The following is a 12,916-nucleotide window of genomic DNA, read 5'->3' as shown; positions in this document are numbered from 1 at the left end:
CCTGATGTCATAGTAAATGCAACCTGCTGTCGCAGTTAAGCCCATATATGGAGATCCCTGATGTCATCAATATTGGCCAGCAACTCTACATCTGACCTCAAACCCTTACTGTAGATCTCCATATAACAAAAACTAAAACAAGGTTGCATTATTCATATTACAAGATACATTCATTGAAATCCTCATACATTATCGCTAGGCTGAAAGAAGAGATCCCACTTTTCCCAATTTTTATAGAACTTATCCTCTTGTAGTCTAAGTATGAATGTTAGTTTTTCCATAACATACAGTTCCTCAGTAATGTGACATCCATCCAATGTTCGTTGGTGGGTCCTGTTGGTACCAGCGTCGTGTGATCGCTTTCTTACATGTTGCTAAGAGGATCTTGATTAAATATATATCATGTATTAGAAACTCTTCAGGGATATTTCCCAGCAATAAAAAGGAACAAGTCTGAGGTATCTTAAAATACAGAATATATGAGCGTGGCCCGCCTCCTTGTGGCCACACTGTCTCCAGCATGGCTGTTCTGTTTTCAATTGTCTTGACTTAATTTTAGGTTTTATAAAAAATCTCATTAGGTTCAACAGAATTCTCTCCACAGTCTACAGTTGGTAGACGTAATTTGTGTGTTGCACATATTTACCCATTCCTCTGTAGTGATGGTAATCTCCAACTCTTTTTTCCAATTAGTTTTAATGTACTCTGTGGAGTTAGTCCTAGCTGAAACCAAGGCATTGTATACACTAGACACTGCTCTTTTGGACTCGTGCTTATATGCCTGTATAAAAACCTGTATGAGATCGTTTGAGGCCACCGGCTCGGAAGCTTTCACCTCCCCCATGAATGAAGTACTCTCGTACTCTTGAAGGTATCTAGAAAAGTCCTTAGGACTTAGCCTGTTCTTTATTCCCAATTAAAGTCTGAATAGGGATGTTGATTGAATTAATTTCCAAAGCTTTGCATTTTGCATCACACCAACATATTAAAGGTCTTAATTGAGACGCATAATAGTAAACCCTCAGATTAGGAAGGGATAGTCCCCCTCTTTCTTTAGGTTTTGGGTTTTTTCCGTTCCAGATAAATCTAGATATCATTTTGTCCCATTCACAAAACTGTTTGACAGGCACCTCCACTGGTAGAGACTGAAAGAAATATAATATCCTTAGTCAACCTTCCATTCAAATTTTAAACTAGACGGCCCTGCCCCAAAGTTATCAGTGCAGCCACACCCGGCACTATCTCTCTCTCTCTGTCTCTCATTAGCAGGCAACAGTGCAGCACTATCTCTCTCTGTTTCTGGCACAACAGCGCCACTTTTGCCCCTACTGCTACTCATAGTCACACACATAGGTTAACACATAGGTTAATAGGTTAACACAGACATTGCTGTTCCTTGGAGTGGTTGCACCACTCAAAAAGGAATAGGCCTACATCAACGATGTGTCTTTGTCATATGAAATTGGTAGGATATTTCAAAGTGTTCAAGCAATTAAAATCGCGCAATTAAAAACAATGTTGCAAGTTAGATGCTTAAGCCATTTAAACAGTGTTTTGCATGAGATGAGCGCATACCGAGGGCAAAAACGAGGGCGAGGCTTGATTTCATAGGGCGTGCAAGATAGATTTCAGCCGTCACATGTATTAACGTCGGAACGAAATTAAGGAAGGATCAGCTGTTTGCGATCACTTTATAATGTATATGTGCAGCCAGGTACAGTATATTAAGGTTGTATTCTTGCTTCAGCACAGGGTGGAACTGGCATCAAGACGAGTGGCACACTTACCAGAACCCTCACAGCCAGTGAGTCAGTGTCCAACCTTTCCGAGACGGACTCTGCCAAGAAGAACCGACGCGAGTTGAAGCTTGGAGACCGTGTTCTGGTAAGGGTTGTGTTAAGGATCTGCTAAGTGTCATTGTTTACACCTGTTATTAATCACAGGTGGGGATGAAGCTGCTGAATTTGGAGCATCACATCACTGAAAGCACAACTGTACTAGTGTACTTGCTGCATCAGTGTATGATGTAAAGTTTGTCAGCAGCTCATGTCCACAGGGATATCTGCGTGCATCAAGATTTTATGACTGATCATACTTTACAGTTTACACAGTGACTGCATGCACAAAAAAATGTAGCTAGATACTTAGTTTGAGGTGGGATTGAGATATCTGTCACTACCTGCTGCATTATATTAATGTGACAAATAATTTATACAAGAAGTGATGTTTGCTACCACTTGACTCCCAGCTTCCCTATTCAGGGTGCGAACATTCTGTAAAAATTGCAGTTCTAAAAGCTTGTACATCTGCAATTTTATGTAAATTAGAGGGTAAAAACAGAGGGGATCTGGGGGACCCCGGTCATCTCTGTATACAGCCAAACAGGAATGCACAGAAATAATTTATGCAAAATAGAGTAAAACTAGGACGGTAGAACTCTTGTCACAATGGCCTCTTTCTTACCACGGTACAAGTCCTTCAATTGTGTGCAAGAAGGTCATTAGATTATACCTTGTATTGAGTACATCCTGAGTTGCTGTGGCTCTCGAGCATGTGTGCATCTGCAGAGTGCAGACACAAACAGACTCTTGCGCCTACTCAGACTCGGCAAGTATAATCAAGCCTTTATACATTGCTTCTGGTTAATAGAGCTGCAGTCATTTTGGAGTGGTGCAACCACTCCTATAGACAGCTATGTGTGTCTCTGGCTGGGTGGCTGGCTGTGTCACTGTTGCGCAGCCTAACACACACACACACACACACACACACACATTTTTACTGTATATACTGTATGATGATTGGGGGTGTACAGTACAGTACAGTAGAGGGCCCACCTGGGGACCCCCACGCGGTATCTCTGTCGGACGCGTGGATGCCCCACACAGTTGCAACACTCACTTTACACGGGTGTGATTTTATTTGACATATAGTTTCTCTCTCTCTGTATGTGTAGGTGGGCGGCACCAAGGCAGGTGTGGTACGGTTTCTGGGTGAGACAGACTTCGCTAAGGGAGACTGGTGCGGAGTGGAGCTGGATGAACCCCTTGGCAAGAACGATGGAGCTGTAGCAGGGACCAGGTAAGACATGAACCTCTGCCTCCGATCTGAACTATACACAGTAAAGGTGGTTACACACGGCTGCGTTCTTTCGCTGCGTTTTGCAGATCCGAAAGTAGTAGCTATCACTAGCTTTCAGCTTGTAACCAACACCCAACTAGACAGCTGCGGTAAACGGATAAAATTGACCCCGGTCCAAAAACTTCATACGGACGAAAAAACGCACCAGTGTGAAAACAACTTTAAATCCCAGTGTTGTATCTGCAATCAATGAGATTCATGTCCATGGTGATAACCAACATTTGGTCCCATTTGGACCATTTGTTTCCTAAATAGTCCCGTTAGAGTCCCGTTAGAGTCCCATTTGGTCCCATTTGTACCACTCAATTCTGGAACTGGTGTAAAGGACAAAGCTCCTAAACTAGCAGCTGGTTAGTTTGATTTGAAGTACAGAGACTAGGACAGTGGTTCCCAAACCTTTTAGCTCAAGACCCAAAAGAGAAATTAGACTTTTGCTTGGGACCCAAACTATAGTGAAAATAGCAGATCTACAAGCTTTCGCTTCGCGCTGCATTGTGAGCTTGTAGATCAGCTATTTTTACTACTACTAGATTTGTTTGTTTGTGTTTGTTCTTTCATTTAAAAAATGGGTCCCGATCCACTGTTTGGGAACCCTTACCCCTGGACTACAGAGTGTCCTGTTGGTTTCCTCCTCCTCCTCAGGTACTTCCAGTGTCTACCTCGGTATGGACTGTTCGCTCCGGTGCACAAGGTGACGCGCATCGGCTTCCCGTGCACCACCCCCACCAAGACCAAGAGCTCCTCCCGACGGAGGTCTACCCTGAGGAGGAGCCCCAGCGCCTCCTCCATGAGCTCCATCAGCTCCGTCACCTCGTCTGTCGGCGGAAAACCCAGCCGAGCCGGCCTGGTGAGACACAGTCTAGTGTTGATTTTAACTAGGGGTGGGACGATTCACTTACCTCCCAAGTTGATACCATATACATTTACATATAAATAAATACAAATCGATTCTGAACTTTGCGATTCGATTTTAATATCATGGCATTAAAAATGTTATGTATACAAAAAATACGTTTTTGGTGCTTGGGCTTTAAAAAAATGAAATCACATCATAATGTGCACAGTTGTTGAATTACTAGAATTTTCGACCTCTGGGTCTAACGCAAAAATACATAAATAGAAAATGACATTAGTGTTACACTCAGCGTTACACTCAGCTTCCCAGGCCATCATGCACCTGTAACCCAACGTGCACTATTGTAATAGTTCAACAGCGGCACTTAAGTTGAAGTAGGTCACCCAGTGGTATTGCAGCTGTTCGTACTGCAAACATTCATACGGAGATTACGGACACACGCGGCCAGTCATTGGAGTGGTTGGCATCAAAGACGTTTGTCAGGGAATGAGTAAATTATGGAAGGAGGTCACAGGTGTGTGTGTGTGTGTGTGTGTGTGTGTGTGCACGTGTGTCCAGTTGTCGGAGACGTCTGCGCGCTACGCCCGTAAGATCTCGGGCACCACGGCGCTGCAGGAGGCGCTGAAGGAGAAGCAGCAGCACATCGAGCAGCTGCTGGCCGAGAGGGACCAGGAGCGCCACGAGGTGGCCAAGGCCAACAGCCACGTGGGGGAGGTGACGCAGGAGCTGGCCCTGCTCAGGACGGGACAGGACCAGGTGAGTGAGAAGAACGCATGCATTTAGTAAAGCAGTAGTTTTCAGCCCTTTTCATATCAAAGCCCATTATTTATTCTGCATTTGAGCCACGGACCACCAGTTGATGAGATTTATCCTCGCAGACCCAAAACTAGAAAAGTTGTGTGTGTGTGTGTGTGTGTGTGTGTGTGTGTGTGTGTGTGCGTGTGTGCGTGTGCGTGTGTGTCAGTATGCCATAGATATGGAGGCCAAGCTGGATCAGCTGCGTGTTCTGGTGGAGACCGCAGACCGAGACAAGATGGAGCTACTCAACCAGCTGGAGGAGGAGAAGAGGTGGGTGGTGTTGGTATTATTTTAAGCTGAACAAATAAAACCATACAGTATGTATTACGAGATACCATATGACAGCTAACAGCTAACATGATTATTTGGTCTGCAGTTGTCTGTGCTTTGTCATCAAAAATGTAATGAGACACGTCCGGATGACTAATGCACACGGCTGCAGAGATCAGGGGTTTGAATCCTCTGTGGTGCATCAGGCTCGGCCGATGTCGTTGTAGATGAGCTGTTTTTGAAACATTAAAAGCAAAACGAAAAAAATTAAAACTATTTAAACACACATTATCTTTTGGGGGTCTGTAGCAGAATGGATGGCATCCATGGCCAAATACATACAAATGTGTGGGTCCTTCTTGGCACGGAAAGGTTTGAGAACCACCAATATAGCATGTTCGTATGGCTTTTCTACGTGCTCCCGGTGAATCTCCTCCCTGTCAGGTGAAAGAAGCGGCCAGACAGTGACTTCATATGTATCGTTGTAGAGTCTGTAGACACATGCTCACGCACAACCTCTTTCATGACAAACTGTAGAGGTCAGCGGTGACAGGGACTACAAGTGTGTGGGGCAACTTATAACAACGAAGGGCAAAACAAAAACTTATTTCCCAAATAGATGACAATTAAACAGATTTATAGTACTGTAAAGGTGATTGCACACGTGTTTTCGGAAAACCGACGGAAAAACGCAGCTAAAAATCCAAAAACGCGTCCAGTGTGACCTTAAGTGATTATGTTTGGGTTAATCCTGACCTAAGTTTTCTGAGAAAATATTTATTCCAAAATTTCCAAAATGTTGTTGTACATGGTAACAAGAACCCCAAAAGGGGTTCACGTCTTGAAAGGTAAAAACCCCAAAAGGGCTTCCTGTCCTAAATGGGCTAAATCTAAAAGTATTTTGTTAATGTTAAAACGCTACATTATGATGGTAACAATTGTTCAGTAACAGTCTCCTGACTGGAGAGACTGTTACCTGTTACTAGCAATGATCGCTATTTGTATTTAACACTTATTTCAACAAATGCTCACCTTTTTTCACAGGAAAGTGGAGGACCTGCAGTTCCGTGTGGAAGAGGCGTGCATCACCAAAGGTGACCTTGAGGTAACCAATGTTATATTTTTAGTCTCTCTCTCTCTCTCTCCCGTAATCTCTCTCATCTCTCTCTCTCTCCCTCCCGCTGGTTTCTCTCTTCGTCTAAAATAGTAGTGACTTGACATCACGTCGGCTCCCTGTTATCTGTCTCTCTCTCTCACTCTCTCTCCTTCTGCAGGCTGCTTTGAAATGTTAACTGGCTCCTACTGCTGCTGTTCATAATCGTAGCACACTGATTATGCCTTATCATAAATAATGATAATGATGACAACCTTTTTTATTTATTTTTTATCTTAACTCATTCCTGAGAGCTAAGGCTTTATCGAAATACCGTATGCTGGTCAAGCTTTTAGTATCTCCTGTGATTGCTATGTTTATGAAGCGATCCTTAATTAAGCCGATTTATACTTTGACGTACAACTATGGCGTGTGCCGAAAATAGCCCACTTGTGAGCTTAAAGATCGGTTATTTTCGGCACGGGACGGTGTCGCACGACAGGGTATAAATTAGGCGACTCTCAATAGCACTGTCATTCATTCTCAGGCCATCTGGTTATCCCCTCGCATTTCCACTACACTGCCTCAAGTGTTTGTATGCTTTTTATCTCATCCTCCCTGTCTGTGCTGTTTGTGTCACCCTGACATGTCACCCCTTTTAAATACTTTAAATACTGCTGTTGTATCATCCATCTGTGGCCACCCCTTCCGGCATTGGAATAGAAGATAATTGACAGTTTAACGATTTAGGGAATTAGCCAGAGTGTGATATCTGAGTAAATGACTTGAACCCTAATCAGTGAACGACAGGGTAAATAGTCCCATAAGTAAAAAAAACAATGTAGCGCTTCAAAGAAACTAGAATACCAGGTAAACATCCAACTTAGCAGCATCTGTCTTAACCAGTGGTTTTCAACCCTTTTCGTATCCATTATTTATTTGGCATTTGAGCAACGGACCACCATTTGATGAGTTTTACCTCTCACTTTGCCATAGGAGGGAGATAATGTTGATCAAAATAACAATTCTTCTACATTCTCTAATTGTGTAGACTTCTTGTAAATTAAGAAATGCAGATGTTTAACAACAATTTAACTCTTCCAAATGGACCTGTAATGGTTACGGGTCCATTTGGTTTCATTTTACACCCTCAAGAGTCAAAGATCTTATCTACTGTATAAGGGTCCATTTGGTTACCAAATCTCCATCATTTAGCTGGGGACCACCTGGAAGTCCCTCAAGCCTCATGGACCACTCGTTGAAAACCACTGCTCAAATCATCTAAATAAGCAAAAAATAATCTAAATAACATGACATATTTGAAATTTTGAACAAGTTACCAACATACAGTATATGTTTGGGGCCCTACCAAGGGCTCATCATGACCAGCTCAGTTGGCAGTTGCCAGCAGCTGGGTGAAGCTGAAACATTAACATCTATCACATTAAGAAGGAGAAAATGAATGTCAATAAGACAGACAATGATGTAATTGTAATTGAAGGCCGTAAAATGGAGAGAATTGTGAGCCGAAAAGTGAAATGATCCACAACAAGCTGCTACAAAGAGTCACCAGACTAAGTAATACTACCGTGAATAACTTTAGAATGAGTTTGGTTTGGATTGGGCTTCTTGTAGGGTTTAATTAATACTCATCCCTATTCCACTGTCCCCGGATAACAGTGCCACTACACAGTACAACATACAGTTCATTACATATACAATACATACATTATGTCTGTTTCCATACTTCCTCATCTTCTATCTTTCATTGACCACATTCACACGGCGGCTATTTTTCTCTTACGTCATACAGGGGGGTGGTGCGTGTGTGTTAACCACCCTTTGAGTCTTGCTTAAAAGGATATTTCATTTTCAAACATGGTTGAATGTGTACTACTAACTACTACTTGTGTTGTGTGCCCTCCAGACAGTTTTTAAGGTGCTTGGTTCAGTATTTAGATATTTGATATTCATTTGTTCAGACAAGCCCCCTTCCTACGTAACGTCAAACTTCATTTTAATCATGTTAGATTCATTGAAAGCACACGTCCTTGGTTCTGGACTGGTTAATGATATAGTCCTTCTAATTCGTGATATGGCTGTGTTTTTTCTATTCCATTACAATTCCATTGTAGAAGGAGGTAGGGCACACCATTCTTTTAGTAAAGAATTACTTTATTGAATAAACGACAACATTTCGATCTTAGATCTTCGTCAGGTCAGTAAACTACGTAACAACCATTGTAACACAGTTTCAGTGGGTTTGTATAGGAAGGGTACTGATAAAATTGATGTCAAATACTGAATCAATTTAAGCAACTTAAACACTGTCTGGTGTGCACGCAAAAGTAGATGAAAAAAATCACCCCAAACGTGTTTGAAAGTGAAATATACCTTTTGAAGTTATACTCTCTGAGTTGCATACCGAAAATAGCTGTTCTACAAGCTCGCATAGCTTGTAGATTGGCTATTTTCGCACAAATCGGTCTCGTGACGTAACATAAAAATGGGCGTCGTGTGAATTAAAGCGCCATTCTCATTGAGCACTATAGCTATAAAGATAACTATATCATTCACCATTGCATTTTTGTGGCGTGAACTCTGCCATCCACTCAGGGGTCATCACCATCTTGGCTTGTGGTGGACATTTATGTCAAAATATATATATATATTATATATATATTATTTTGCCATGGACATACAAAATGAGTGGATAATAATATCACCAGAAACACTGAGAAAGCTATCCCTGCATGACCATAACAGGTCTGTAAGTCTGAGAGTGTACAAATGGAATCTCATGAACCCTTACAGGTCAATTTGGTTCCATTTGTACTCTCAGAATGAAGGGGTCCCACTAGTACTACTTGGACTTCTAATATGCCATAGGGGCATAGTAAATCAGTGTCAAACTGTACATATTCTGAAGACAACCTGGAGACATTCTGTCATTGGGTCTTACGAACTTGCCTGTCTCTCCAAACTTGCCACGGACAAGACCAAGTTTTTGCCACGGACACATTCGTCCGTGTACGGAGCCATGGACATATTGGTGACCGTTTGATGCACTTGATTTTTAAAACTATATTTGTATAGTTATAGTGCTCAGGGTGAATGGCCCTTAACAGTCAATGATGTGTTGCTGTCCTCAATCTTTCTGTGTGCGGCACAAAGCTAGCATGTCGCTGTGGCCTCGCCTCGGTGAGCGTGTGCGTGCGCGCACGTGTGTGTTCTTCTGCTGTTTTCTACTTCTTCTCGCTCTCTTCCTTCACTAACAGACGCAGATCAAACTGGAGCATGGCACAGTAAAGGAGCTCGAGCAGAGCCTGCTCTTTGAAAAGACCAAAGCAGACAAACTCCAGAGGGACTTAGAGGACACTAGGGTAATACTTAATAATATCTGAACCAACCCCGCCCGCCCTCTTCCCCCGAGCCACAGAAGCACCGTCTGTAAGGATGATTCACACTGTAGGCTTATTACAGGCTGTCCATCCATATTCTTGAGGGGGGGGGGGGGGGGTTAGCCAAAAATACCAGATCTACAAGCTTGCGATGCATCACGCTGTGGAGCATTGTGAGCTTGTAGATGTAGCTATTTTTAGCCGAAGAGATTTGGTGTAGACGGAAAAAAGCGGTTTCTTGTACAAAGCCAAGTGATTGCTTGTTTGATTGGCCATGGGACCTCCATTTGATAGGGTTTCTCATCTCTGGGACCCCAATCTAAGAACATGTTTTATTGTTAAACATGATGTTATCCGATATTGTCTGTCATTTGGTTCCATGATTCCCCCCACCCCCCCATTTAACTAGTAATCATTTAGCTGGGGACCTGGGGACCCTTAGGGCAGGGGGGATATTATCACATTCAGGCCATCACATGTACAATACATAAGGGGCTTCCGCTCCGCTATATTTGGACATTGTGTGAAAGTATGAGACAGGATGTGCGATTTGCACCCTGACCCTCAATGTTATTCAGGTTTTAGAAGACACAAAGTGTGCAGGACAAATAAAGTAGAACATGAGGTAATTGGAGTCTACACACTGCAATAAAGCTCTCTGTCCAAATAGTTTTATTGGAACAACAGAACTTACAGGTCTGCTCAGTACTAGGTATGGTAAGGTTCTGTAAGCATCGAAACGTTGTTGATAGGGGGATGCACCAATTGATCGACATCATATCGGTATTGGCCTTAAGTCGGAGTTAAGTCAACCATACCAGCCCTGATAAAAAAGGATAGTCATTTAAAACCAGATGCCAGAGGGTTACAAATGCAATATCGGTATCGAAACAGTATCAAAATAATATATCATTATCAATACCTATATTATTGTTGTTATAGTGAAGCTGAAAAAGTGTGTTGTTGAAGGCTGCAGATTCAATCTGTGTTTTTCTGGATCAACACGTTGGGGGGAAAAAATGTAATACTACATTTACTTTAATATGTAAATGTACTGTTAAGAACAAGAATGCATCTGCATTCTGCACCCAGAATCACAGTTACTGTATTACAGGTGTATATTTATTCCTGTGTGTGGACTCTAGTCTATTCCTTTCCTCAACCCTAGCAGAAGAGGTTATAGCAGGTTGGAGTCAATCAATTCACCTATTGGGAAGAGCGATACACAAATATAGCAAGCCACATTTTGACTTTTTGAGTACTGCAATTGTCTTCATCCATTGGAGAGGGCTGCTTGAACGAGGCCACCAAAGACAGGTGTTAAAAAGGTAAATCTCTGCATTCTGACCGTAATCAATAATCATTGCTATATGCAGTAGTGTTCGGTAACAAGAGACCCGTGTTACTGAACAAACACACTATAGCGACGATCAGAATATACAGCTATTTCACACTTATTTAACAAAACAAATCTCGTTTTATACCCTGCAAGGTCCCTAAAGGCTTATTTATCACAGTGTCGCATCATGCCGAAAATAGACTATCTGCAAGCTATGGTCGCAATGCGATGGTTGTAGATCTGCTATTTTCGAGGATAAAGCACGTTTATTAACCTCTTGAACCCTGGTATCCCAATGTGTTGGGCATACTGTAGGAGAAAATAAAAGATGAATGAAAACTAGCCTATATCTGCAGGCTCACAATGTAGGGAGTTTGTAGATCAGCTATTTTAGAAACCATTTTGAATAGTTTTGTGGTTAAGCTATTTAAACCCAGCTCTGTGGTACAGTACAGTGTGTTGCTCTCTGTGCCTCTTCTCGTGGGTTGTCCCTCCTCCACCTTGTCGTTGACGCGTCTCGCCCCTCGTCCCGTCCCGCCGCAGGTTGCCACGGTGTCGGAGCGCTCCAGGATCATGGAGCTGGAGCGGGAGGTGGCCGACATGCAGCTGAGGCTCCGGGCGTCCCAGAGGACGGAGGACGCCATGTCCCTGTCCCAGCAGCAGCTCAGCAGCCTCAAGAGCCAGGCCACGTCCCAGGAGAAAAGGGTCGGTGGTGGACATTTGTTATTTTTTATTTGTTATTTGTTAATGCGTTCACATGAACATATAGGTCAGCTTGGGTTGTACAGTGCATTTTAATATATAACACAACTTGAATGTCTTCAACACGTAATTATATTACGGACCACATTTGAGATGGCCGAGTCTGCCATTCCTTCGCGGCATGAAAACAATTCAGCTTACCATTGAAATTGCATTAAATACACACATTTTATGTGTTTTTTATGGGTTATTTTGTCATCGAGCAAGATATGGTGAAGTATTGTAGTGCAGGTGATTGCAACAACCAAACAATTTAAACGGGAACGCCTAATATTTCCGAGATTCTGCCAATAATCATATTCTTTGAGATACACATCTGAGATTTTGCCGGGTCAAACAAAGAATTACGTGACGTTGATCCGCTGTCCCTATCTGCTCATACTAGGACATGACTTATGTGTAGCCAGAAGAATTAGTCCAAAACTCAGCCGAAAAAGAAAGCAGAGTGGGTTTCCACAGGAAAATGATAGAATTTTACAAAGTTCTCAGTCCGCTTCTCTATAAACAGATTTTGTACCTTTTATGTTCTTATACTTATACAGTAGTTTAGTCGCTCACTTTTGTCACGGCGTAAAGTTTCCGTAAACCATTTAAATGCATTACATTTGTGGTGTGACTGTGCTCCTGTGACATTACAGATTTATCTGCACAAGCCTGACAGTCTGAGATCATTGATCATGATGATCGATAATTTGACAAAATTATCAATAAAATAATTGATCCCTATATTGGGCATGTCACTAAATTCTCCAGAAATATCTTAAAGTGATGATCTGCAAGCTCACAACATGTTGGTGCGTTGTGAGCCCGCAGGTCTGCTATTTTTGCAAGACATGGTTGTGTGACAAAGTATAAATTAGTTGTTAATTTAGTTATTTAATTAATTTGAATTATCTAAAAAGTAATGGATATCATTTTTGCTAATAAAGTAATGGATAGTTAGAGCCCTGATTGTGTTTGTACTTTCCTGCAGATTAGTGAGCTGAGTGTGGATCTGGAGAGCAAACAGAAAGAACTGCAGTCTGTCCAACAAGATAAGAGTTCTCTGGAAACACAACTTACTGATCTGGTGAGACGCACACACACACACATACTGTACGCACGTCGCACGCACACGCAGGGGCGTACTTACCACTGGGCAACTTAGGTGATTGCCTGTGGCCTCAACAGTCAGAGTTCCTCATGCGATTTCCCCAAATTATTTAAATATACAGTATAGAAATGAACAGTTGTTCATTCCAATTGAGGACCCTCAAAGG

The 12,916-nt window shown here is 42.4% G+C and overlaps 1 protein-coding gene across 7 annotated transcripts in view; it reads left to right on the top strand.

Moving 5' to 3' along the window:
• clip1b (CAP-GLY domain containing linker protein 1b) overlaps positions 1–12,916 on the top strand; it is a 48,027-nt gene that overhangs the window by 4,568 nt on the left and 30,543 nt on the right. For 3 of the 7 annotated variants that reach the window (XR_013963477.1, XR_013963478.1, XM_080756499.1), the window contains exons 4-12: positions 1,730–1,884; positions 2,954–3,078; positions 3,781–3,985; positions 4,553–4,750; positions 4,959–5,062; positions 6,107–6,167; positions 9,434–9,538; positions 11,439–11,600; positions 12,631–12,726. Coding sequence is in view for 5 of the 7 variants with exons in the window: in XM_080756499.1 (XP_080612625.1) it covers positions 1,730–1,884; positions 2,954–3,078; positions 3,781–3,985; positions 4,553–4,750; positions 4,959–5,062; positions 6,107–6,167; positions 9,434–9,538; positions 11,439–11,600; positions 12,631–12,726 (1,211 nt within the window). In the remaining 2 variants the exon portion in view is untranslated. The remainder of the gene's footprint in view (positions 1–1,729; positions 1,885–2,953; positions 3,079–3,780; positions 3,986–4,552; positions 4,751–4,958; positions 5,063–6,106; positions 6,168–9,433; positions 9,539–11,438; positions 11,601–12,630; positions 12,727–12,916) is intronic. The other 4 variants (XM_080756502.1, XM_080756501.1, XM_080756500.1 and 1 more) reach the window with 2 other exon arrangements.

This window comes from Protomyctophum bolini (genome assembly GCF_963924005.1).
Source record: "Protomyctophum bolini genome assembly, chromosome: 22".
Lineage (NCBI taxonomy): Eukaryota > Metazoa > Chordata > Actinopteri > Myctophiformes > Myctophidae > Protomyctophum > Protomyctophum bolini.
Note: the sequence above shows the minus strand (reverse complement) of the source record. Positions and strands in the feature narration are given on the sequence as shown.